Source organism: Rhodnius prolixus, unplaced genomic scaffold, assembly GCF_049639745.1.
Source record: "Rhodnius prolixus isolate KJV_2025 unplaced genomic scaffold, Rpr scaffold_39, whole genome shotgun sequence".
NCBI classification, from domain to species: domain Eukaryota; kingdom Metazoa; phylum Arthropoda; class Insecta; order Hemiptera; family Reduviidae; genus Rhodnius; species Rhodnius prolixus.
In genome coordinates this window covers 214,983-242,108 of record NW_027411609.1, presented here as the reverse complement: position 1 = coordinate 242,108, position 27,126 = coordinate 214,983, and the positions used below count along the sequence as shown (strand labels likewise).

At 37.8% G+C, this 27,126-nt stretch overlaps 3 protein-coding genes across 3 annotated transcripts; 1 reads left to right on the top strand and 2 right to left on the bottom strand.

Moving 5' to 3' along the window:
• Window positions 1-874: 874 nt before the first annotated feature.
• Window positions 875-5,257, bottom strand: LOC141455254 (uncharacterized). The gene has a single exon (XM_074130164.1). The coding sequence runs from the start codon at window positions 5,255-5,257 to the stop codon at window positions 875-877; it is 4,383 nt and encodes a 1,460-aa protein (XP_073986265.1).
• Window positions 5,258-13,651: 8,394 nt separating this feature from the next.
• LOC141455252 (uncharacterized) lies at window positions 13,652-14,878 on the top strand. The gene has a single exon (XM_074130162.1). The coding sequence runs from the start codon at window positions 13,652-13,654 to the stop codon at window positions 14,876-14,878; it is 1,227 nt and encodes a 408-aa protein (XP_073986263.1).
• Window positions 14,879-15,568: 690 nt separating this feature from the next.
• On the bottom strand, window positions 15,569-21,088 carry LOC141455251 (uncharacterized). Its single transcript, XM_074130161.1, has 6 exons — window positions 21,066-21,088; window positions 20,063-21,012; window positions 17,529-19,831; window positions 16,023-16,137; window positions 15,683-15,932; window positions 15,569-15,581 (listed from the first exon to the last, which is right to left on the bottom strand). Exons 1-6 carry the CDS (start codon window positions 21,086-21,088, stop codon window positions 15,569-15,571), a joined length of 3,654 nt encoding a protein of 1,217 aa, XP_073986262.1.
• Between the last annotated feature and the right edge of the window lie 6,038 nt (window positions 21,089-27,126).

Sequence of the window (27,126 nt, the reverse complement as noted above, 5' to 3'; positions counted from 1 at the left end):
ATATATGAATGGTAATATACACAAGGGTTGACAATAAAATGTCCAAGACAATAAGATGTAATATATGTATCTAAATACTAATAGGAACAGACTAAAAACAATATATATATATATATATGAATGGTAATATACACAAGGGTTGACAATAAAATGTCCAAGACAATAAGATGTAATATATGTATCTAAATACTAATAGGAACAGACTAAAAACAATATATATATATATATATGAATGGTAATATACACAAGGGTTGACAATAAAATGTCCAAGGCAAATAAGATGTAATATATCTATCTAAATACTAATAGGAAACCACAAAAGTACAGAACCCTTCCTGGCCAAGGGATAGGGTTAGTTAATAAAGTTATAACTACTTGCCTGGCTACTATAAAGGTAGGTTCTCCAATATTAAAATATGAACAAGTATGAACAATGTTTTACTTTTACAATGTTGGATATACGCTTCCTGGCAAGCGATTATTTTAAGATGGCAATTCCAAAGCCATACAGGGGAACCAACAATAACATACGAGGGGAATTATCATCCAGAACACACTTGGCAGGATTTTACAAGACCAGGCAACCTCACACTTTTATCAAAAACTAAAAGTCGCTATGACAATTTCACTTGAAAACACGAGGGCAAACAGCAACAAGTAACATGGCGCACACCAAGCTTCACACACTTCTTCCTCCTTTACTTGCCGGGGAACATTGCCTGCACTTGGTCACGTACGCAGCCCCACCACTCTTTTTTAACCTCCAATGCCGCCAACCCTCAACTGCCTCAGCCCAAATTTCCCACAAAGGGGGGCCGCACCTCCTTGCGAGGACCGAACATCCTCCCCCGCAGTGGACTCGCCAGAGTTCCACTTACTGATTTGGGAGAGGGCACAGCTTCCTGACCGGGCGGCTGATAACTCCGGTCGCCGTCTTCACTTCGGCCACCCTGGCCACGTTATCACGGCCATAATGCAGTTTGGCGATCCGGCCCAAGGACCACTGCAACGGGGGAAGGTTGTCGTCTATGATGACCACCACTTGTCCTTCTGCCGCTGGGAAGGACGGTGAATGCCACTTGAGCATGGCTTGCTGCTCAAGGAGGTACTCCTTGTGCCACCTCTTCCAGAACTGATTGACTGTAAATTGTGCCATGGTCCACTTGGAACGGAGCGCTGTGCGGGACGTTAATGAACCATCGGTAGGAAGGGCAGTCATTGGTCGCATGATGAGGAAATGACCTGGCGTCAGTACTTGCAAGTCATCTGGCGAAGATGAAACGGCGGTGAGTGGCCGGGAATTTAAGATGGCCTCCACTTGGCAAATAATTGTGAGAAAACACTCCATGGTTGGTTCTTGTAGGCCCAGAGTCACTTTTAGCAAACGCTTTGTAGACTTGACAGCGGCCTCCCATAATCCTCCAAAGTGTGGCGCTCTGGGCGGTATAAAATGCCATTCCACACCTCTTCTGCCGGACTCTCTTAGTATGGCCTCTTGGGTCTGACTATCATTCAGCAGGGCAGATATCTCCTTGAGTTTTCTGGTCGCACCTACAAAATTAGTGCCATTGTCTGACCATATGTGGCTAGGCACGCCGCGCCTAGCGATGAAACGATTCAAGGCAGCCAGAAAAGCCTGAGTGGTGAGGTCGGTAACCAGTTCCAAATGGATGGCCTTGGTTGAAAAGCAGATGAAGATGGCGAGGTAGCATTGGAGGACCTTGGCTGAACGGAGTGACGCAATTTTCACACTGAAGGGACCTGCGTAGTCAATACCCGTAGTCGTGAAGGGTGGTGAAGCACTGGCTCTTCCTTCTGGCAGTTGCCCCATGATGGGGTTGAAGGGTGATGGTTTAATACTGAAACACTTATTACAGACTGACAATTGGCGGCGAACTACATTTTTTCCATTGACGATCCAATATCGACTTCGCAGAAAAGCGTGAGTAGCAGCGGGACCTACGTGAAGATTGGAGATGTGGGCATCCTGGATAATCAGGGCTGTCAAGGGGTGTTGCGAAGGCAACAAGGCAGGGTGTTTGCTAACTTCAGGAAGATTGGCTAGCCTCAGCCTTCCTCCAACTCGCAATACTCCGTCAGTGTGTAAGAACAAGCCTAAGGTTTTAACTAGGCGCAATTTAGGTCGAGGGGTCTGGGTATCTTGGATTTCTTCTATGAACGAGTGTTGCTGCGCCCGAATAATCAAGGCGCGCAAGGCTTCATTACGTTCTTTGACCTTTAGAGGGCCTGACATGTGATGGGCTGAATTTCTGGCATTATGGGCAAATCTCAGGCACCAGGCTACTATATTTATGAGTGTATACAAACTGGAAAATTTAGACTCCAAGTCTTCAGGGCAGGAGGCTGCGATCGACACATTAAGAGCCTGGGAGCGAATTTCTGCTCCTACAATCGGGTCGGACAAATCTGCATTTACTTGTCCTAGGGGCCATGACTCTGGATTTAATTTTAGCCAAGGAGGGCCTTCCCACCATAAGGGGTGGCTCACTAACTCCTGGGGACGTAGCCCGCGTGAGGCACAATCAGCAGGGTTCTGCGGTGAGGGGACGTGAAACCATTGGGAAGCGGGTACCTTTTCTAATATGGCAGCCACTCTATTGCCTACGAAAACCTTCCAATGCGGAGGTGGGGTAGCTGTTATCCATGCGAGAGCTATGGTGGAATCGGAAAAGGCCAGCATATTTGAAGAGGGTATCTGAGGGAAGAGAAGACTGACTTTGTGGAGGGTGCAAGCCAGGAGATGAGCAGCACAAAGCTCCAGACGTGGGAGCGTAACAGGTTTTATTGGAGCCATTCTGGCTTTGGACATGACCAAGCTGATGACTGGTTGTTCAGATAATGCCACAAGATACACAACCGCCGCATATGCCCGTTCTGATGCATCAGCAAAACCGATTAAATATGACTGGGCACTAGACGAAGACAAAAATCTAGGGATACGAATAGTTGAAAGTTCCGGAAGAGTGACAGCAAACTGCGACCACTCGTGAACGATGGAAACAGGCAAAGGGTCATCCCAGTTAAAGGAGGCTAGACAAACCATTCGGAATATCGCACGAGCAAAGACTGTTATTGGGATTAGCCATCCCAACGGATCAAAGACCTTAGCAATCTGACTAGCAAGGTGTCTTTTTGTTTGAATCTTGGGGACTGAGCGAATTAAAAAGTGAAAATAGTCCTGTGAGGGATTCCAACAGAGGCCAAGAATTTTTAATTGTGAGTCCTCATCATTTTCTAGGCATACCGAGGACATGGCTGGGAGAAGATGTTCGAGGGGAATTTTTTCTAACAGTCGAGGGTGATTAGATGCCCATTTCCTGAGCTCGATTTGAGCTTGACTTAGCAACCTTATCAGTTGATCTCTCGATTTCAATGCTGCTTCTAGAGAAGGGCCTCCCCCCGAAATGTCATCAACATAAGTGCGATCCCTAAGTATCTCGGCCGCTTGGGGAAAAGAGGTCTGCGAAGTGAGGGCTAACTCTTGTAACACACGGCAGGCCAGACAGGGCGCTGACGTGGTTCCATAGGTGACAGTACACAGTCGGTACTCCTGCACAGGGTGACTGGTATCGAAGCGCCAAAGGATGCGTAATAGGTCTCTGTCTTCAGGGGGGTGCAATATCTGACGAAACATCTGGCGAATGTCGGCGGTAAATACCCATTTATCAGCTCTAAATCTGGTAACCACCTTCCAGATGTCGAGCTGCAATCTAGGTCCAGGGAGCAAGAGTTCATTGAGGGAAATGCCTGAGGAGGACTTTTGGGATGCGTTAAAGACGACTCTGATTTTTTCCGGGGGATCATCTGGACGGTGCACTGCATGATGGGGAATGTAGTATGCAATTTGACCTGACTTAAGAGGAGGGGCCAGCTCCATGTGTTTAGATTCTAAGTAGTCTTTCATGAACTCGACATAGGGGGTACGAAGATGTGGGGACTTGGCATGGCGATTTTCAGTTTGGAGAAGGCGCCTTAGGGCGATCTTTCTAGTTTCTCCTAGACAGCAAGGACTGGTTTTAAGTGGTAAAGCCACAGAGAACCGACCATTGGGAAGTCGAAAACATGACTTAGAGAAGTACTCTTCTGCCTTCACTTCCTCTGGAGTAAGAGGTGAAACCTCAGGCACTTCCTCCAGCGCAAACATCCTCTCCATAAGACGGGACAAGACCTGGTCAGGAGGGCGCTGAATTGGTTGGGAGACCTTTCTAGAACTGAGGCGAAGTACTGTAGGTTGAAGGGAGATCACCGACACAGGGTTGACTAAAGGAGAATCAACGGGTTGGATAGCAACTTCCGAGGGAGAAACTTCCGCAGAAGTTATGGTAGGAGGAAGAATTTGAGGGTCAGGAAGGGTAAGAGTTTGTAGCGGACGCCTTGTTCTGGTTAAACGTTGTGGTTTAGGAGGAGGAAATTGACCAGCCTCAATCGGGCGAATGTGTTCTTGAGGTTTGGCTTCTTCTGAGGAAGTTGATAAAATTTGAGCGGAGGATACAGATCGACTGGGTAAGCTTGGCTGGTCCGACCCCACGAGAACTTCAGGGTCATCACAAAGGGCAATTGGTTCAGACTCAGACTTGCAAAGAGGGGTTTCAGTCGAAGGCTTGTTTTCTGGAGTAGACTGGGCTGTCAAATGACCATACTTGTGCTTAAACAAAATTTTATAATAGGTCCGGTAGAGCTTGGAGTTGGACCTGCTGTCCTGGATGGAAGAGTCAAAACGAACCCTTCTCATGGGGAGACTTCTCAAGGGACCAGACATGATCCAGCCAAGAGTTGTCAATCTTGCGTTGGGAGAACCATTTTGAGAACGGATCATCTGACTAAGATCAATGGCGTCAAAGACCGAGGCTGAAAAGACCACATCTACTGGGCTAGGTTCATTAAAGGCTGGGTCAGCCAAAGGTTTATCTATTAGATGCGGCCAATCTTTGACTGGAAAATAGGAGGATGGTGCATCTGGGACAGTCTTGGTAACTACGCGGAAGGGGATTTTAAGTTGGGAGAAAGGGGGGCTTTGTCTTAAATTGGTAGAAACCTGACCCACAACTTGAGTGGCGATATTGCCTCCTACTCCTCGAATTCCACCTGACATGGGGCTACAAGCCAATCTACTTTCCTTGGCGAATGACTTAGACATCAAATTTATCTCACTGCCTGAATCCAGCAGGGCACGAGCGCGATACCACTGGCCATCTCCTCCAAGGAGATACACCAGGGCAGTGGGGGAGACTGACATGTCAGAAGGGAAGGACTTGACTATGGACTTACGTGGAACCTTTGCTAGATGACACAAACGGCAGTGTCTGCGACGGCAGAGAGCAAAGGTGGACAATGGAGGGGTATCGCGCCTGCCAAGAATCTATAATTCTGGCGAGGGGGTGGGTGCCGGATGTCGGCCAAAATAAGTTACGGGATGCACGGGGGGTAGTTCGTCGGACGAGGAAGACGACGAGGGTCGAGACTCCGAGTCCCTGGCCTTTTCCAGAGACAGATGAGGCTCAAAGGAACTGGGAGGAAGAAGGGGGCGTCTTGGGAAAGGAGGCGGGGATTCTGGTGAGTCCTTGGAAGTTACCTTCTTGGGAGGAGATCTGGATCTTGAGGGTCGAGAGGTTTGCAAGGACATTAATGGAGGAATTCCAGGGGTATTGGCTCTTCTCTGACTAAGGCTGGCTGATGGAGGAGGGGGGTGCAAGGAGGAGTGATGCTCTCCATGGCATTTCGCACAACCAAACTGGCAGGGACATCGAGACACGGAGTGATAAAGAGAAAGACAGTTGATACATAATTTCTTCTCCACCACAAAGTTCCACCTATCACCCACCAACATTTTCACATATTTAGGGCACTTGGAGAGGCGGTGGGAATCCCCGCAGAGGTAGCATTGGAGGGAGTAAGAGGTGGAAGGCGTCATTGGTCGAACTGGTGAGGAGGGGGGCGATGGTTTTTTTGGGGGACGGGGCACAAATCTAACGGATTTGGGCATGTAGCCCTTGAACTGTTTGGGCGAGTGCACAATTCCGGTCCCAGTTTCCCGCACGGGAGAAGCAGAGCGAGGTTGCGGAGTAGGAGGAGAAGAACCCTGACCAGGTGTAGCTTGACCTACAGAGGTAGGCGTTGAGCGACCACGGGACAATTTTGGTAAAAATCTGTCTTCTTGGTCTTTAAGAAAATCAAGAACCTGAGCGCTGTTGGGTAGGACGTCGAAAGAACCCAGATACTTTTTCCTAAATTCCTCTTGCAGGGCAGGGGAAAGGACAGAGAGAATGACATGACATAATAGGAAATCAAGTGGGTGTGGGATTTCCAAAGAGTCCAACAGGATCTGTCGACGCGACAGCCAGGCGATGCAAGTTTCTATACTAGAATCCGCTCCGGGAAATTGGAGGAAGGTCTCCATTGTGGCACTAGCGAGGCGGAGCCTTCCTTCGTACCGGGAGTCAAGCATCTCCCAGGCGTGACGGTAGCCCTCCTCAGAGGATGTGGCGTTCTGAATAAAGGACAAGGGGGGACCTCGTAGGGAAGCTCTAAGCGCTTCAAGGCGCCTGGCAGCACACAGGGACAACTTATGGACCTCGGATTCGAAGGTCGACTTAAAAGCTCTATAACCAAGGACATCACCGTCGAAGGGGGCTATACTGGGAATGATTAACTCCTGAAGCTGTCGCCGAGCCAGCTCAATGACGGAGTCATCAGTCCCTAAGACTGGGGACCCCTGACTTGGCGGGGTGGAGTGAGTCGGGTGGGCAGTTGCTAATAAGGGTAGTACAATAGCAAGCTGAGCTGTCTCAGCTAGCTCGTGGCTTTCCGTCAAGGACAGGGCAAGAGGACCACTGACTTCAGGGGGCAGGGCACGCAACCACTCCCAGGCCTCCCTGTCCACGGTCTGGGACAGCTTGGAAAACACGGAGGAGTAGTTGCGACACAGCTCCCAGGCCTCAGGAGAACTAGGGGGTAGATCACGGACCCTTCTGGTCCATTGCTCCAACCTGGCGATTAGGTGCTTGCACCTGACTACATGCACGTTGGAAGTATAGTCTGATGGGAACGGGACACGGGGAGTTTCCTCCACCACCGGAGGGCTTGGGGGAGCTGGTGTGAGGGGAGGGGTGACTTCACCTTGAGCCTCCATTTAGTCGGAAGGAGGTTGAGCAGTAAGGGCCCAAAATGAGGCTGAACGAAGGTCAGCAAAAATACCAATTGTACCAGCGACTGCTGGGGTAGGTACCTGAAATGAAAAGGATAATATTAACAACAACAAAAAAAAACAAAAAGACAAAACAAGGGTTGACAACTGACCACAATTCAAATTCCCCTTCCTTCTTAACTGTATCTCAAGGTATCTCAAGTGTCGTTCCCGGGTTTCGGCACCATGAATGAAATTGAAGTAGGAGGGGCCAATAGTACGGAGAATAAATGGAACGACGAGTTCAAGGTAATTTGATCAGGGAAGGATCGAGAGTGGGGGACGCCACCGACACTTGAAACACCTTTACCAATGAACAGCTTAAATGTAGTTTATTGGGTTTAAATACAGATCAATCGATAGTGGTCAATATAATAAACAATATACATAAACAATTAGCAATGCCTCCACGGAGATTGACAATAGTTCGTTCCAGGCACTTACGCCTGACTGTATACATATACAAACGCTGTTTTATCGCAACGAAGCTTTTAACGATAAGTGTACATACAAATATAAATGCATAATAATATAAACACCGGTTAACAATAAAATGTCCAAGACAAATAAGATGGAAAATATATATATCTAAATACTAATAGGAAACAGGCGAAAAAAATATATATACATATATATAAATGAATGGTAATATAGACAAGGGTGGACAATAAAATGTCCAAGACAAATGAGATGTAATATATCTATCTAAATACTAATAGGAACAGACTAAAAACAATATATATGTATATATATATATATATATATATATAAGTGAATGGTAATATAAACAAGGGTTGACAATAAAATGTCCAAGACAATAAGATGTAATATATGTATCTAAATACTAATAGGAACAGACTAAAAACAATATATATATATAAATGAATGGTAATATACACAAGGGTTGACAATAAAATGTCCAAGACAATAAGATGTAATATATGTATCTAAATACTAATAGGAACAGACTAAAAACAATATATATATATATATGAATGGTAATATACACAAGGGTTGACAATAAAATGTCCAAGACAATAAGATGTAATATATGTATCTAAATACTAATAGGAACAGACTAAAAACAATATATATATATATATATGAATGGTAATATACACAAGGGTTGACAATAAAATGTCCAAGACAATAAGATGTAATATATGTATCTAAATACTAATAGGAACAGACTAAAAACAATATATATATATATATATATGAATGGTAATATACACAAGGGTTGACAATAAAATGTCCAAGGCAAATAAGATGTAATATATCTATCTAAATACTAATAGGAAACCACAAAAGTACAGAACCCTTCCTGGCCAAGGGATAGGGTTAGTTAATAAAGTTATAACTACTTGCCTGGCTACTATAAAGGTAGGTTCTCCAATATTAAAATATGAACAAGTATGAACAATGTTTTACTTTTACAATGTTGGATATACGCTTCCTGGCAAGCGATTATTTTAAGATGGCAATTCCAAAGCCATACAGGGGAACCAACAATAACATACGAGGGGAATTATCATCCAGAACACACTTGGCAGGATTTTACAAGACCAGGCAACCTCACACTTTTATCAAAAACTAAAAGTCGCTATGACAATTTCACTTGAAAACACGAGGGCAAACAGCAACAAGTAACATGGCGCACACCAAGCTTCACACACTTCTTCCTCCTTTACTTGCCGGGGAACATTGCCTGCACTTGGTCACGTACGCAGCCCCACCACTCTTTTTTAACCTCCAATGCCGCCAACCCTCAACTGCCTCAGCCCAAATTTCCCACAAAGGGGGGCCGCACCTCCTTGCGAGGACCGAACACATTTCATAATACGGGCATATTCTTTTCTTTTTTTTATATTCTTTGCGAAATTTTAACAATAATTCTCAATAATTTTTTATGAACTTAAGTAACGAAAATCTGGAAAGTATTAAAAGTCCGTTAACAACACCGAAAAGTGTGAAAAGACGTAGAAGTCAAAATTCCCCTGAACTGGAATTAGTAGGAAGTTTATCAAAAAAACAAGTAACAATGAATTCTCCGGAAATGGTTTGTCTGTCTACAGAGCAATTAATGAATATAATAAGTAAAACGTTTGACCAGAAAATGATTAATTTGCCGTCAAAAGATGACTTTAAACACCTTGAATGCAAAATTGAAGCATTAGTAAATGAAAATATTTCTGTTAAGAACGAAATAAAGATGTTAAGGATTGAAAATGACAATCTAAGGAAGCAAATGAATATAATTGATAATAAATTAAGAAAGAATAATGTAATTGTTCGAGGGCTGGTGGTTGAAGATGGTGCAAATTTAAAGAAAAGTGTTGAAGATATTTGGCAGAATGTTTTAAAAGTAGATTGTTGTAAAATTAATAATGTTATACCAATTGGAAAGATAAAGGAAAATAAACAGTTCTTAGTTCAAATGGATAGCGGTAATAGTGCTATAAACGTGCTGAAAAAAGCAAAACTATTAAAAGGAAGTGGCATTTTTATTAATCAAGATTTGTCTGCGTATTCTAGAAACAAGAGGTCTAAATTACATAAACTTCGAAAAGAAATTATGCGCCTCAATCCTACTCTCAAAGCCCGATTGCGAGATGATTATCTGCTAATAGGAAATGTACGCTTTGATTGGTCAGATGGAAATGAATTAATAGTAGGAAATGTGAATGGTGAGGAAATGTTAAGCAAATTGGTAGGTGCAGATATATCGGCCGTTGTTCGCCTAATAAGCTCACACACGAACTCAGATAAATGAGAAGAGTCTGTCTGTCAAGTTCAGAATAAAAATGATGGAAAGAGTGAAAAATATGTATTTAGAATTTTATCTTACAATATTGCAGGACTTAGCAGCAAGAGAAATGATTCCAGTTTTTTCAGATTTATCAAATCTTACGATATATTCCTTTTATTTGAAACTTTTATTACCGAAGATAAGATCAGCGGATTGGACTATTTATTTGATGACTTCAAGTTATCCTGGATACCAGCTTCTAAAAACTCAACTTACGGTAGAGGCAGTGGTGGTCAACTGTTGGGAATTAATTTGAAAAGTCCTATTGCTAATATTGCTTCGTTCAATAAAATAGGTAATTTCGATGTCATTTACATTAATAGCGAAACTATAAATGTTTGCGTAATTCCGATCTATCTGAACTATGGCAAATGGGATGAAGAATTTAATTGTTTAAAAAGTAGCCTGTATGAGAATACTTTGACCAATTTGATATTAATTGGGGATTGCAATGCGCACATAGGAGAAGCCCAAGTACTTCCTGCTCAACTATTGAACCAATCACAATGTGCCTTAGCTAAAAAAAGGAGGTCGAAAGATTCCAAAATAGACTCTAGAGGTAAGCAATTTCTCGAAATGTGTGAAGATGAAAATTTTGTTATACTTAATGGACGCACTTTGAATGACCAAAGTGGCGAATACACATATATTTCAAAAGTTGGATGTTCAGTTGTGGATTTTTGCTGTGTAACTACACCGTGTTTGCCATTTGTTCACGATTTTAAAGTACTGGCTGATATATTTTCTGATCACATGCCTATTACGTTACAACTATCTACCGGAATGAAACACTACGAGGAAAATCTTACTCCATTGCTTCCAAAACTGATTTGGGTTCAGAAGAATGAAGAAGTATACCAGAGTCGTCTTGAACAAGATCTCAATATGACAGTCTGCAACGGAAGTGTAAAAGAGGAAGTGGAGCACCTTCTATCTTGCATCAAGCGAGCAGCGGAGAACCGGAAGGGTGGTAAGAAATTTGAATTAGTTGCTCGAGAACCCTGGATGGATTTTGAATGTCTTAAGTTGCGGAAAAGATCATTTGTACTTTTAAATATTTTTAGGAAATCCAACTCACAGGCAATAAAACTATTGTATCTTTCAGCCAACAAATTATACAAACAAGTACGTTTAACCAAAAGGCGGGATTATTACAATGATTTAATTATCAATTTGAAACTGGTTAATAGTAATAAGGAATTTTGGAGCATTATAAATAAAATTAAAAAAAGGAAATTTATTTCGAGTTCTTCCATAAAAATAGAAAATTGGGTCAACTATTTTGAAAACTTACTAAACTCTCCTTTGAATGCTAGTGCTTTTTCATTTGCTGAAGTATTTACTGTAGATTTAGATTTGGACAGAGTTTTCGAGCGCGGAAATTTTGGAAGTGGTTAAAAAGTGTAAGAATAATAAGGCTCCGGGCCAAGATAGAGTCCCTAATGAATTTTATAAGTACTCTCCACCGGAGTGCATTAAGAGACTGAGATATATTTTCAATAAAATGTGGAATTCATGTGAAATTCCAGATACTTTTAAGGAGGCTATTATTTTTCCTCTCCACAAAAAGGGCGACTTAAATATCGTAAATAATTATCGCGGCATTTCACTCATCGATAGTATCGCCAAATTATTTGCTTCTATACTACAGCGCAGACTTGAAATGTGGGTAGGAAAGAATAATATATTAAATGAATATCAAGCGGGCTTCCGAAAAGGGTATTCCACAAACGATAACCTTTTTAATCTTTGCAGCATTATCCATTGTAAATTCCAGGAAAAAAAGAAAGTTTATTTATTTTTTATAGATTTTCGCGCAGCATTTGACTGTATTGATCGGCGTGTACTTATGTATAAACTTTTGAATTATGGAGTATCTAGTAAGTTTGTTAATGTTATTCGAAAGCTTTACGAGAAAACAAGAGCATCAGTATGGACTAAGGAAGGTCTCTCAATGAGTTTTGAAACCAATATGGGAGTAAAGCAAGGTTGTGTTTTATCCCCACTCCTTTTTTCGCTTTTCCTTAACGATCTTAATGACTTCATTGATTGGGGTGGAGTCAGGGTGGGTCGGCAGAAAGTAAAAATGCTTCTCTTTGCGGACGATGTAGTGTTTTTGGCTGAGGATCCTGTCTCTTTGCAAAGAATGATAAAAGATCTGGAAAATTATTGTGACACCTTTAATTTTGAAGTAAATTTGTCCAAGTCTAAAATCATGATTTGTAAGCCTGGAGGTGGGAAAAGAGCAAAAAATGAAACTTGGAAATTTAGAAATAGCACTATAGAGGTTGTACGCAATTATAAGTATTTAGGAATGAATTTAACTCCGAGTCTTGCACTGAATGTTCATTTAAAGGAAAAACTTGCTCTCTCTAAATTTAGCATTAATAGCTCATGGTCTGAAGTTGTTTGTAATAATAAAGTTAGTTTAGATAATAAATATGAAATTTTTAATGCCACCACTAGATCAGTAATGTGTTATGCCTGTCAGATTTGGGGGTTCCAAGCCTTTGATGAAGTAGAAAAGCTTCAAAGGTATTTTATAAAAAGATTGTTTGGACTTCCAAGAAATGTGCCTAATTATGCCTTGTATTTAGAGACGGGATTATCCCCATTGTATTTGTTTACATTGAAGCTGCACATTAATTATATCATTAGAGTGCTCGAACTACCACCTGACAGACTACCACTGATGATGGCAAAAGAAATAATTAGCAGGAAAATTTATTGGTTTAAAGAATGGATACATATATCAAATAAACACAACTGGTCAATCAATTTAGAAAATTTAACAAGTAGTAATGTCCGAGAAAGTTTAAATTTTATCCTTAACCAAATTGAATATGAATTTAAACAGCAATTTTTAATTAAAGCTCAATCCGCTATCTACCATACATTGTACTCCCAACTCACTTATAATTTAAACAATAGTTATTTAAAGTTAAATAATTTTGAACATATCAAATTTTGCGTTAAAATTAGAACTGAGTCATTGCCATTAAATTATAAACCCTGGTTAAAAGACAGTAATTTTGTTTGTTCCTTGTGCAATCTAAATGCTACTGAAGACACGTTTCATTTTCTAGCAGTGTGTCCAATTTTAAAAGAATTTAGATTAACCTGTTTTAACAGGAGCCAATTGGACAATGAACAATGTTTATTTTATTTAAACGGCGGAGACTGGATGGGTTTGGTTAAGTTCGTTGCTGCGGCGTCCTCCTACAGAGATTTTTTAGTTAAAGAATTTAATTTTTAGTTAGAAAGGGAATATTATTATTAGTGTAACGAGTATGTCTTTTTGTTTATAGTATTTATTTCTTATAATTTGTCATTATTTTGTCTTTTTTTGTTTTTTATAATTTCTAGTTTGATAACAGCTTGACAGACGGTCGAAAGATCATTGTCTAGTGATGTTTTTTGTATATTTCTGTATGTACTTGAATATGTAAATCAATAAACGTCTTTATTCATTCATTCATTCATTCATTCATCTAAAGAAAAATGGGTATTGATTTTCGAAAGTATAAAATGGATTACGCTGAAGTGAAATCAGCTAGTATTCAACGATTACCCTACCGAGCGTTAACACCATCAAATATATACTTTCTACAAAGTATAGGACTTTTGATTAAACCAAAATGGAAGAAATACTAGATGTGAATAAAAAAGTGAATTTTGAGGAGAGAATAACAGACTTTGAATTTCACTCTCATCAGCCTTTCAACCAATCATTCGACAATTCTGACGAAATAATAATCGCCGTTCAACATCAAGACATCTACACTGTTCCGGCCAAAAGTTTTCTATATATTCAAGGACAATTGATTAAAGAAGGTTCTAAAACTATCGATCCAAGTGTATTGAGTTTAGTGAGAAATGGATTTTTGTTTTTGTTTGACGAAATCAAGTATCAGTTGAATGGTGTGCTGGTTGATCACGTTAGAAATCCAGGAATCACAAGTACATTAAAAAACTATGCATCTCTTAGTCCAGATAAGGCGTCAGGAATGGAGATGAGCGGCTGGATGATGCCTACTGAATACGTTAAATTAGCTGATGAAAATGGTAATTTTGATGTTTGCATTCCACTAGACATTGTTATGGGATTCTTTGAAGATTACAATCAAATAATTCTAAATGGAAAACATGAGTTAATTCTACATCGCAGTAGAACGGATAATGATAGCATTCAAGTTTTAAAAGATCCCCCCAATGTTAAAGCTTCTATTAAACTAAAATCTGTGCAATGGAAAATGCCATATGTTAAAGTGTCTGATGAACAAAGGTTAAAGTTTTTAAGTTTAGTCAATAAAGGAAAAACCGTTCACATGGCATTTAGATCATGGGACCTCGTAGAGAACCCCTCTCTGCCTACTAATACTAACAAGCAAACTTGGTCTGTGAAGACATCAACAAATCTAGAAAAGCCTCGTTATATCATAATTGCATTTCAAACAAATAAAAAGAATAATGCAGAAAGTGATATGTCTCAGTTTAATCACTATAGTATATCAAATGTAAAGTTACATCTAAATTCTGAAGTTTATCCTTATGATGATCTCAACATAGATTTTTCCAAGAATCATTTTACGGTTCTTTATTATATGTATCGAAATTTTCAACATAGCTACTATGCTAAAGAAAATCAGCCTCTTTTAAGCAGAGAAGAATTTAGGGATGAAGGTCCTATTATAGTTATAGATTGTTCTCGTCAATCAGAGGCAATTAGATCATCTTCAGTTGATATTAGAATAGATCTAGAAACCACGGAAAATTTTAAAGCCAATACAACAGTCTATGCATTAATTTTTCATGATGCTTTAGTTGAATATAATCCGCTGTCGGGTTTAGTCAGGAGAATATAAGTGGAAGTGGGGGTTAGTATTTAATTGAGGAAGATTTTGTAGAAGAAATTTAGTTTTCACAATGCGTGCGGCTGTGATTGACTTCCAGGGTTACCTTACTCCTCAAAACTGTTATATCGCCAAGGAAGTGACTATCATAGATTTGGACTACCCTTCAGTGTTTTGGCACTGGTTATTCAAACCCCCACCTCAAGAAGATGCTCAAAATTTATCTGCAAATAAATGGATATTTCACAACCTTCATGGATTAAATTGGTATGATGGAGATGTGGAATATTCCGAATTAAGAAGCTTATGTCAGAAATCAACTGAAAATTTTACCATTCTTTTTGCTAAAGGACTTGAAAAAATCTATATTTCTTGAAGAACTTATAGGAAAAGAAGTCTTTGACCTCCAAGATTTTGGCTGTCCATCACTGAAATGTCTCACTTCAACGTTGGAATTCACTAAATGCATCTACCATTGCGGAAGGAAATCCAACTGTTCATAAAAATTTGCAAAAATATTGGTTGATTGGATTTCAAGGAACAGATCAAAGGTGGATCTCTACGATGCAAAAATAAGGGAAAAAACATTTAGCCATTGGACTTATCCTCTTTCCTCAGAATTTTTAGCATATCATGGCTTTTTCAAAACAAGAAATCATAGTGTAAAATGTATTTTTTGTGGACTCGAATTAGAAAGTAATATTAAGAAGTGTCCCTGTGAAATTCATAAACTCTATAATCCAGAATGTATATGGTTTGTGAAAAATGGTTTGATTAAATAAAAGATTTTTTTTCTTAACTGTTTTATTTATTTACCTCATAGTCATATCACAATTAGAGGTAATTGCCTTAAGGCTTACAACTTTCAATGAAGCTGAGTTATCAACAACTTTTACTATTGGAATTAAATATTCATTGTGCATTATACAACAAACATTATTATTTATTCTCAAGGAATATTCAAAGTTACTCAGCGTTAAAGCACCTCTCGGTTGAAATCTAAAGATAAAATCAGTTGAACTGTTTTTAAAAGCTATACATGGAACACTGTTCACTGGGGCTCTTCCTATAAATTTTAAAGAGTCAATTGATGATATGGCTGGTATAAATACCCCCGAATAAAAATTCTTGTTATTAACAAAAACGTGATATTCACTGGCTTCCTTTTCTATGATCAGTGCTGCAATACTAGCATTATTAAATATTTGTAAGATTTGTTTAACTGTTCTGATGTTCTCGATCATGGGATGAAAGAAAATTCTTTCAATTATCTGAAAAAAAAAAAATTATTAGTTTTGCTTATTTTTGTCACTATTTTTACTACTTCCAATTTTTTTTTTTTACTCCTTACTTACTTGAAATTTTTCATTGATGTTCATAGAATCAGGCATCATTGAATCCATAGCCTTAGACTTTTCTTTGATTACTTCTTCTTTTCTTGGATTATTATATATATTACTAATTAATATTACAATATTATATATCATTGCAAGAGTGAATTAATTTTTTTATTACAATAATGATTAAGAAAAAATATAAGAATACAAATGTTTTTTATATTTAAATATAAGTCTAATAACAAAAAATATTCACGTAAGGGTTTCATTGCAAAAACCATAGGCTTTAGTATTGTAACGAAGTTGACCTGGGCGGAGAAGAAAGGCCTAGATTGTTCTAGAGGTTGAACGACCAAAGTCAGTAACAGGCCGCCACTGCATAAACAAAAGGGGCGGTATCTACTTGTGGCAGAAAAGAAAGGCCTAGATTGTTCTAGGGGTTAAGCGACTAAAGCCGGTAACAGGCCACCACTGTGTAGACAAAAGGGCCGGTCTTTATTGAACTAGAAAGGAAAGGGCTAGATTGTTCAAGGAGTTAGTGACCTGTGTAAAAGCCAGCTAAGAGAAAGGCCTCAGTTGGGGTGGTGGCATATGTGTTTCCCAGCCTGTGATTGACAGGTGAGAGGGAGACAGACGGAGTTGGAGAGAGACGGAGAATGGGAGGAGGCGGCTCACAGCTGAGGTGGTGGCAGTATGTTTTCTCCAGCCAATGAACATCAGGAGGGCGTGGAAACTTATGCTCAGAGAGTTGGAGGAGGGCAGTTCCAGTTGGAGGGAGGCACGCAGTTAAAAGGAGGCAGACACAGCTGGAGAAGTCAGTTTTCAATTAAGTTTCAATTAAGTTTCAATCAAGTGTTAATCGAGTTTTTAATCAAGTTTTAAGGAGTTCTTAACGAGTTGTTAATCAGTTAGTTTTGGAGTTAGTCTTGGAGAGTCAGTGTTGAGACATAGTTAGAGAGAGTCAGTGTTGTGGAGTGCTTCAGTGGTAGCTAGTTGGGCAATTAGTCAGTTGATGAGTAGAGCTGTTTTAGTGCAGCTGAGACTAGTGCAATTCGGTGCAGTGCGGACCAGTGGTCAGTCGGGGAACAGTTTTGTGGCGTTACGAAGTGAGTAAGTAACAGTAAACTGTTGTGACTGTTGTAAATGGTGACTGTAATGAATAGCGTTAGTTGCTAGTAAATGTTAATGTTAGTTAATGTTAATGTGTGAATAAATCAGGTTATTACTTACAACTTTAGCGAGTTTTATTATTTAATCAAACCCACATATTTAATAACTAGTGGCAGGCATTAGTTGTGTAAGTAAAGTTTTTGGAAAAACTTTACAGTATGTATAAAATCTTGTGAGATTATCCGTTTGTCATCATTTGCGGAGAGAGAGAGTTTATTAACTTCAAGGGAGAAAACATTATGCTCCTTCGATCTAATAGATCTCATTATGGATAACATGGAAATATTTTCAAATAAAACACGTCTGTAATCTTCAAAACTTATCCGTTTGAGAGTGGTTTTCTGAACTCCTTTGGCACGTTTTTTTATATTACCATCAACATTGATGGCATACATTTTCGGTCTTAAGGCAATCACTTCGTTAATTATTTGTCCATTCACTTCATCTTTAAATTTCCCCAACACTTTTTTATTCTTGGTAGAATAGTTGGGGTGCTCGTGAGGATAGTCTGAGGTGTCAAAATGATGTTCCAACTCCCTCATATCTTTGAACACATCTTCTGTACTTATTTTATATAAGACGGCGTCTGTATCGGTATAGATAAGGCTTAATCGCTCAGGTCCATATTTGTTGAGCATGACTTCATAGTGGAATCCATAAAGAACTGTTTTCGAGATATCAAGTACAGATAATCCAACGTAAATGGGTTTGTTGAAGTATAGTTTTGTTTTAGCCATCTGTACTCCAACTAAATTTTCGTCGTATATTTTTCTATCAAGAAAATTCGGTTTTGCAATTAATTTTGATAATCTTTTTTCATTATTTACTAACTCGAAGTTCATTCGCTTGCGAACATTCTCCATGGTCTTACCAAAGTTGGCATTATTATACAATTTATATTGATTTTTTTCAAAATTGTTAGCCGCCTTCTTTCTCATATCAGTATTTAACTTAATGTATGGGAGAAGCCAGGGAGATTGTTTAAATTGTATGGCTCTGTGAACTTTCACTAATTTTAATCCATAATCGAGAGCTTGTTTGAGAGCAGTGTAATGGGCAACATATCTCTCCCGTTTGCCAAGATGAGGAATTAATTTTTTTATATTTGCTTTGCTGCTAGGAGGTACAATTGATTCTGCAAGGAATGGTAGATCATCGTGAAGCAAATGAAGATGTTCAGGATACTCCACATCCACTTCCAATATGTATCCATATTCAGAATCATCTGGAATGTCCTGAACTCTTATTTCTTCTGGTCGTTCTACCCATCTAAAACCACCGTATGGTAGAAACCTGCTCTGGGCATCGCCATATAAGTTGTTAGCATCATAGTACATGATAAATACGGATTCTTGAGAAGGATCGTAATTATGCATGTATCTATTGTTAGCTTTGCAATGTCTTAGTGAAGCTTGACAAATACCTCCTCTTATTCCACGTTCAACCATTAAAATCATATCATAATCTAGTAAAAGTTCTAACTTGACACCGGTTAAACGTAACATCGCATCCCATGCCATTCCTGGTGCTGTGAAATAATGTGCAGGATCAATTTTATGTGTCTCCATTGTTACATTTCTGAAGTTTTGGAAGACATCAGCCAGTAACAAAACATCTGTTTTTAAATAGATATCACTGTACTCTCCTAAGGTAGAGCATTTGAAATGATTCCATACCTTCATAGCGTGGTTGTAGTCTTCTTCATCAATGTTACTGTCCATTAATGTGCTGTAAAATGCCTCTTTCGGTGGTAAATTGTTTTCCTCTAACCTCTCCCAAGAGTTAACGTAATCATATGGGAAAACTCCTTTTCTTAATACAAGCGGTAACTGAGTTTCATTGAAAAATTTTGTTGTTTCTCTGAAACTGTTTTTTGGGAGATATAAAACTAATTGACTTAGACTCTCGGACATAAATCTAAATGAGTCAATGAAACGAAATTTTATTCCATTAATGAATTTGGTGAACGAAATAAAATTTTCCTCTGAGTGGGGTAAAATGTCAATCCTCCCAGGGGCCTTAGCTAATTCTTTGATGATGAGATGTGCGTCATATCCGCTGAGGTTGTGAATGATAACGGGGACATAGTTAGGTGTCCTACATCGTAAGTTACATTTATTGCAGACAGGTCCCCTATACATGCCGGAAATATGACAGTGATCACGCACCTTGTGATTATCTTCTGTAAATGCTTGCTTACAGAGATAGCAGATCTTAGCCGCCTTCCATTCTCTCTCTTCTAATTCGTCAATCAGCATTTCTTCATTAATTTTTAAAATTTTGTTAATAGAAACTGATAAGTCTTTGAGATGGTCTAAGAAATATTGAGCAGCATTACTTCCTCTATACAAGAATGGTTCTTTAGTCAACCAAAGATGATCTATTTCATCGCTAGGTTTAACGTATGTACAAAAAGAAAATGGTATATGTTCTTGATATTTCGTTGTGTATGAACTCGCTGGAGAAGGTGCGCATGTATGTATTTGATTTAAAATGCACTCAAAATCTGCATAAATCACAAAATTCACTTTTAACTGATGTTGGACGTTTTTGAATTTAATAATGGGCTCATCAGTTGGGAGTTTAACGGCTACTGGATCATTATCATTGCAATATATACCATGCTCAGTTAATTTCTCAGCTGCAGTTCTCCCATGCTGATTGTCAAAATGAGTGAAACAACGCTTACATACTTTAATCGCACCATTATGTCTAGTCTTTTGATTACGTACTAATTTCTCAAAGTCCTTAATATATACATAATGGTGTTTTCCACCATCTTCTAAGAGCAAAAGATCTCGATGGTCTGGCAATTCTTTGTTCGTAACCTTCAACGGATAAATTGCATCCTCTTCATCAAGTGCAAATACATTTATAGAAATACTATTTGCCTTCTCAAATTTCCTAATTTGATGAAGCGGTGTGGGGAAGGCAATACAGGAAAAATCATAATTGTGAGACACATGCTTATATTTACTAACTCGTTGAGGATCTTTATCAACATATTTAGCTAGCACTGCATATCTGAAACACTGTTCATCATAATTCTCGGGATTTATGCAAGCTTTCTTAGCTGCAATCGCGTCAGGAAGTTTTATATAAGTTGACCCTCCCAATGGCTTGTACATATTTATTCTCAACCTCGCGCCATCAACGCCAACTAGCTGCCAGCCACTTTTTTTTAACTGACTTTCTTCCATTTCATTTACTAGTTTCTTGAATTCCTGTTCGAGAAACTCATCGAGATCGGTAGTTGTGTAAACAGCTTTGTTGCGAGTTTTAAAAGCGCGATCACTCTGCTCCCCAGCTACATTTTCAAAGAGACATTCAACTACTATGTTAATCTTCAAAGCATGTTTCTTTTCTAACTGAAGTTTAATTAGTTCATACAGACGGCTTTTAATAGAGTGCAGAAATGTAACCAGGTCTTCAAATTCCGTAGAACGCACAAAATAAGATTTTAACCTTCCTAAACATGCTGACTCATATTGCTCTGATTTAAGTTTTAAAAGTTGAATCTTGGGTGGTTCCAGACAGTTTTTCTTTAATGTTTGCTGATGTCTTTCAATGGAAACATCCTCATCAACTCTTACTTTCTTGAGAGGTGGTTGTCCAATACAAAAAGATTCATGTCTATCTCTATTAAATTTGTTACTAAAAATATTTTGGCATGTTTTGCAAGAGTAACTAACATTACCCTCGCAAAATCTCTCATGCCTTCGAAGATTATTTTTTAAAGTGAAGGACTTACTACATTTAATGCAGTAGTTGGATGACATTATGAAATCACACGGTTTTACACGTAACCCTCACCGACACAGGTCTGAATGAAACAGAACTATTGTGAATTATTATAAGCTTTTTATTTTTTTGCTTAGGGAATATCCTCTATTTCCACTGAAAACCTTGGCTATTATTTCGTTATCAGACTTATATTTTTTGTTTATAAAATGTATTAAGCAAATTCTAACTGAAAAAATTTATTTTTTCCAATACCCTTATAAATAAGGAAAAGCGTAAGAGGTTTGTATTTATTAATAATTTTTTCATCTATCTTTTTTGTGAAAATTTTCGGTAAAAAACATCTCAATTTTCGATTATTCTCTTTTAAAATTACGTAGATACTTTCCCCAAATTTTGTATTTATTTTATTTATACTGATAATGGGGTAGGCTATATTGAGAGTTAAATCTCTCACGGAAAGGTATTGGGTCTCTTCTTCTTCTGTTATTTGGTTTAATAATTCCTTTAAATCAGACATCTAAAAACAATGTAATTAAAAGTAATGCTAATAACTTCTAGTTACTATAGACTCTGAAAGAAAAAAAAATTAAAAAAACATACAAAATGGTGTACTAACTGTGATATGGGAGTTTTCTTCAGCAGACACAGGACAGCAAACTCAGTAAAATTCCTAGCTGGAGGTGGTTTATAAACACAATAATATCACCCCCCCCCCCACAACACGTATTTAACTTGCGATGGTAAATGATTCTTCGTATTTTAACAACCAGTTAGGTAGATGGACTATAGAATGTTTATGTGCGTGAGAAAAATTTAATATTAGCAATTCCCATTACGGCGAAAGATGCATTTGCACTTTCAACTAATGCGGAAGTAATGTAATGTATAAACAATGTATGTAGATATGCGAAAGGTGACGAACATGCACTTAGCACTTTAATATTCCCCCATTGTGTAGAACTTATTTACTAAAGATTAATTTGCATTTTCTAGTAATGTTAACCTAGCATTCCAACATGTGACCATATAGGCAGCTATGAATTTTAATATAAAAAGGTGCATGTTGTTAGTGGTCTAAACCGTGAACAGAGATGAAGCTATGGAGAATGCAATACATCCCCCCCCACCACCACATATACCTCACGCTCCATCGGCACAGCTACGGCGAGGAAAGGCGGAGTGACCACCACAACTTGATAGAACTTAAATAATACATACTTTTACCAATAACACTGATGGTCTAGTGGTTAGAGCTGCTGACTTTGGAGTAAAAGATCGCAGGATCGAAGCTAGGAGTATTTTAAAAAACTTTTTTTCTTATATTAACCTGACCCCCCCCCCAACCCACATGGCGGGAGGAGGGGGTTTGGATCCGACGTTGATGACGTCATGCGCCAGAACTCTCTTTTTCCCTCTACTAAACAACTATACCACAACTTATTTTTTTTTTTTTATTAAACAAGATAGACACCAACAAAGCTCACACTCATCTACGAAAAACCAACCTTAACCTTCCATCTTTTCCTTAACTATCGAAGGGATCTATCAATCGATTAGACAATATTTTTCGCCCCTTTAACTCAAGTAAGTATTGATTTTATTAATTCGGGTAAAGTGCCGGAAGTCTTGGAAAACCGACGAGTGTTGTATGCTCGTGAGTACTTAGAAGCAGAACATGGAGGAGTTAATAGCACTGATGAAGGAGATGAAAGAAAACCTGAAGCAGGGCCAGGAAAAGATGATAGAAAAAGTGAAAAACAAGAGAAAAGGCCAAATTGAGATGATAGAAGATTTGAAAAACTGGCGGGTCGAGATTAGAGCAGGCAAAGATGAAATAAAGGGAGAAATAAAAAGTGAAGTAAACCAGATATCAGAAGGAATGATGAACGAGTCTCTGTTGTGCAGTCACTCAGTGAACATCGTCTCTGCATTTAATTTGATTTAGTTTTGTTTCTAGCGACCTCTTTGATGTGAAAGTTGGCAGAGTGGTGTTGAAGTGACTTTTGTATTAGTACATAAATTTTTGAAATAATCTATCGAATGGTTTTTGTAAAAAAAGTAATTTGATTAAGTTTAACAAGAGAACAGTAGAGGTGAGTCATTCTTTCTTTTTAATTTGAACTTCGCTCGTTTGGATACTTTGGTAAATAATTTACTTGTTTACCTTTATTACAACAAGTACAAATATTTTTAAAGTGTATTATTATGGCAAAGTGTGGTAAATGTAACGTTATACTAACTCGTGCAACAAATGTTACTCACGCACGGTGCCTCAAATGCAATCTATTGTTTCATTTGGAGTGTGTTGGCCTTACACCTGCGGATTGGTCCACGTTAAAAGATTTAAATAAAGCATGGTTCTGCAATGCTTGTAATAAAGAAATGCGAGTTGCTCGTACTGATTCCACACCAGCATCTCCAGCTCCCACTAAAAAAACTTCTGGCGGTGAAATGTCTGCGTTAAATGAAGTACTCAAGGCGATTCAGAATAATACCTCTGCACTCAATAATTTTATTGAGAGTCAAAAGGTACAAAATGCGGACATTTTAAAGTCGTTTAATGATTGTCATACCTCTATACAAGAGAATACGACCACTGTAAATGTTTTACAGGCAAAGGTTGATTCTCTCATTGCTCAAGTAGATGTACTCACTTCGGAGAAAAAAACACTTGAAGGTAAAGTGTCAGAATTACTGGTGACAGTTGAGGTGTTAAAACAGGCCTCAAGAAGTAAAACCGTAGAAATTCATAATGTGCCACTGGTTCAGGGAGAGAATGCGAATGATTTGTTAAACAAAATAGGAACAGCTCTAGATGTCTATGTCGGAGAGGTCGATTTTGTTTATAGAGCTAAACCAGGTCCAAGTATTGTTGACCCCCCTCGACCACCTCCCATCATAGCTACTTTCCTGAGGCTGTGCACTAGAGATGACCTTATCACTAGAAGAAAAGTAAAAAGGGACTTCTCTACTAGGCACATCGGTTGGGCTACACAAGAGAATCATATTATCTACATCAATGAATCCCTCACTCTGTACTTCAAGAAACTCTATGGTGCGGCTCGTGTTGCGAAAAAATCAAATATTGTAAAATATGTGTGGGTGAAAAACGGTAGGGTGCTCATTAAGAAAGCTGATGGTGCTCCTGTGATAGTAGTTCATAAACTAGATGACATACCATCTCAATGAGATTGGATGTCTGTTAAATCTTGTATTGCAATGCGTATTAATTCAGCTCTCTCATTATGTTACTCTTTCATTTACTATATGAAATTAAATAAGGAAAACTTCAGCTGTCAAAAGTGTTATTTCTCTAGCAACAGAAGGTTTTATTTTTATTATTGCATCAAATTGTTTTCATTTTATTTTACTAATATTTCACGTTATGGTCTCTTTAATTTTGATTTGTATTTTTATTTAAAATTAGACACACAGGTACAACACTTATATATTGTTTACATTTACTTCTTAATTAGGAATGATTTTGGAGTTGCTTTTTACAATGATTATGGTAGATAATTAAAACTGTCCGGTAAGACAGTTGTATAAGGGTTGATCGTCAAAAACTGCACGAAAAAGCGTAATGTTGAAAAACACCCAACTTTGACAATTTTTTTCTCTTTTACTATAAAAGATAAAATTCCCAAATTTTCTTTAAAATAAAGGGCAAACCCTCCTTTATAACTGTAATTTTTTGCAACAACCCAGATTAAGTAGATTTTGAGAAAAAAGTTGCCGAAAATGACCAAAAACGGCAATTTCAGAAAATGTTCTTGTTGTTGTTGTTGTTACCTTTTTTGTAAACAAAGTAGCGCCTAAACGCGCCGACTGATTTTTGAGAATGAGAAGTCATACGATTCGGAATTTTATGTAGATGTGCCTTTTGAGGGTCTCGACGCTGAACATCAAATGGGGGAGGAGTTAGCCCCATATATGTGAGACCCCTTCTCAAAATTATTATTACTAATAACTCTGTAAATGTTAACCCGATTTTGAAAATTTGGCAGGATGAAAGGTTTAGGGCACTCCTACGTAACAATAAAGCGACGATCTGCTCTTACACTTGTTAAGGGGAAGTCTAGCAATCGTTTCAAATTATCGACACGTGAACCGATTTTCATAAATGAAGTGTCATTCGAATCGAAATTTTGTACAGATTTGCACTTTAAAAGCCTCGACGCTGTGCCTCATAAGGAGAGGAGTTTGCCCCACCCAAATAAGGCCCTTTCTAAAACTATTATTACCTACATTTCTAAAACGCTTAGTCCGATTTTTATAAAATTCAGCTCAAATAAGTGGTTAAAGCTCCTCTACGTGGCTGTGAAGTGCCATCATGCTCTTATACCTACTAAGAGGAAGTACTGCAATCGTTAAAATTATCAATGAGTGAACTGATTTACATCAATGAATTGTCGTACGATTCAAAATCTTGGCCTTTTAGGGAGAAGTACTGTAATCGCATTTATTTTTCTTGATTCTCTTAAAAGGAAGTACTGAAATCGCAGTTTAATTTTGCTATTTACGTACAAATACCTTCCTATTTTATTCAAAACGCTTTCTCAAAAAAAATTAGTTATTGAGGATGGTTTGGGGACCGCAACAATAATCATTCTTTAAAAAGATCTCTCCAGTGGCAGTTACGGTTCCGACTTAACACCTTAACAGGTTATAATGATAGAATTGCTTATTCCAAATTTTAAAACAATCTGTAAAGCAGATATGTAACTTTGCAAAATAGACAAAAAGGAAAATCTATCCAAAAGGTACAAAAATCTCCTTAACAAAAACTTACAGTTTAAAATGTTAAGTATAAGGTTGATTAAACGCCAAAAGTTACACAAATCAGGAAGTACCCAGCATTTCATTAATACTTCATTGATATCATTTAAGTAATTTTACTGCATTAATTTTCATTAATATTTTTTAAGAATTTATTAGATGTCACAGACCCTTATGCTGGCCAGTTCATTCATATTTTTTTTTTATAATTGTGATAAAATATCTTCGTATAAATAGGTACTTAATTTTAACCCTATTCCAAGTTATTCTTCTGATTTCTCTTTAATGTGCCCTTTATTCTGAATTTGTACATATACATGCTTGTTAAAGTAGAAAAAGACAAAGTTAGAGTCGGCTACTGTTTAAATTTGAATCACAGAGGATTTAAAACAATATTTCAGTCTTGAATTCGTCTTGCCGAAATATTCGTGAGCACAAATAACACACAGTTAATAACAAGTAGATTATTCAACAATATTTATTTATTTCTCAATTGTAATTTAATTTAGTCCCCCTAATTTTACTTATAGTAAAATACTGGCATAATTAGCTGTCCTAAAAATATGCATATCTTATTTACTTTATATTACATATATACAACATTGTGAGAAGAACAGCTACATTTAGAGTGTAAATGAAGAAAACTATATTATTTGCGATAAAGCCAGATAATTATTACCTATTATTACAAACGTTTGACTACTACATAAAATAACAATTACTTTAATCGAAGAATGAACTTAAACCGACGATTTTTATTTAAAAATAAAAATAAATAAATAAAATAAAATCATTGATGTATGTTGGTGTAAGCATTTTTTAAAAAAAGTTTTTGAATTTTTTAGCTTCATAATTTTTTTTATTTTATATCACGTTTTTCTTTTTAACCTGTAATTAATAGTTTGATTATTATAAATAACTAGATATTACAGCCAATCTACAGTTCTACTTGAACATATATTTTGATGATGAAAATGGCCAGCATAAGGGTCTGTGACATCTAATAAATTCTTAAAAAATATTAATGAAAATTAATGCAGTAAAATTACTTAAATGATATCAATGAAGTATTAATGAAATGCTGGGTACTTCCTGATTTGTGTAACTTTTGGCGTTCAATCAACCCTTATACTTAACATTTTAAACTGTAAGTTTTTGTTAAGGAGTTTATTAGTATGTCATGTTAACTGTCAATCGTATAACCTTCCTTCCATCAACACTTGATAATAT

Excerpts from the sequence above, each read along its gene's own strand:
- LOC141455254 (XM_074130164.1), bottom strand. The coding sequence starts at position 5,257 with ATGTCAGTCTCCCCCACTGCCCTGGTGTATCTCCTTGGAGGAGATGGC.
- LOC141455252 (XM_074130162.1), top strand. The coding sequence starts at position 13,652 with ATGGAAGAAATACTAGATGTGAATAAAAAAGTGAATTTTGAGGAGAGA.
- LOC141455251 (XM_074130161.1), bottom strand. The coding sequence starts at position 21,088 with ATGAGAGATTTTGCGAGGGTAAT. Across the intron at positions 21,013-21,065 it reads AGAGATTTTGCGAGGGTAAT|AGATAGACATGAATCTTTTT; the intron begins GTTAGTTACTCT and ends CAAATTTAATAG. Across the intron at positions 16,138-17,528 it reads CACAAGATTTTATACATACT|ATAATTGAAAGAATTTTCTT; the intron begins GTAAAGTTTTTC and ends TTTTTTTTTCAG.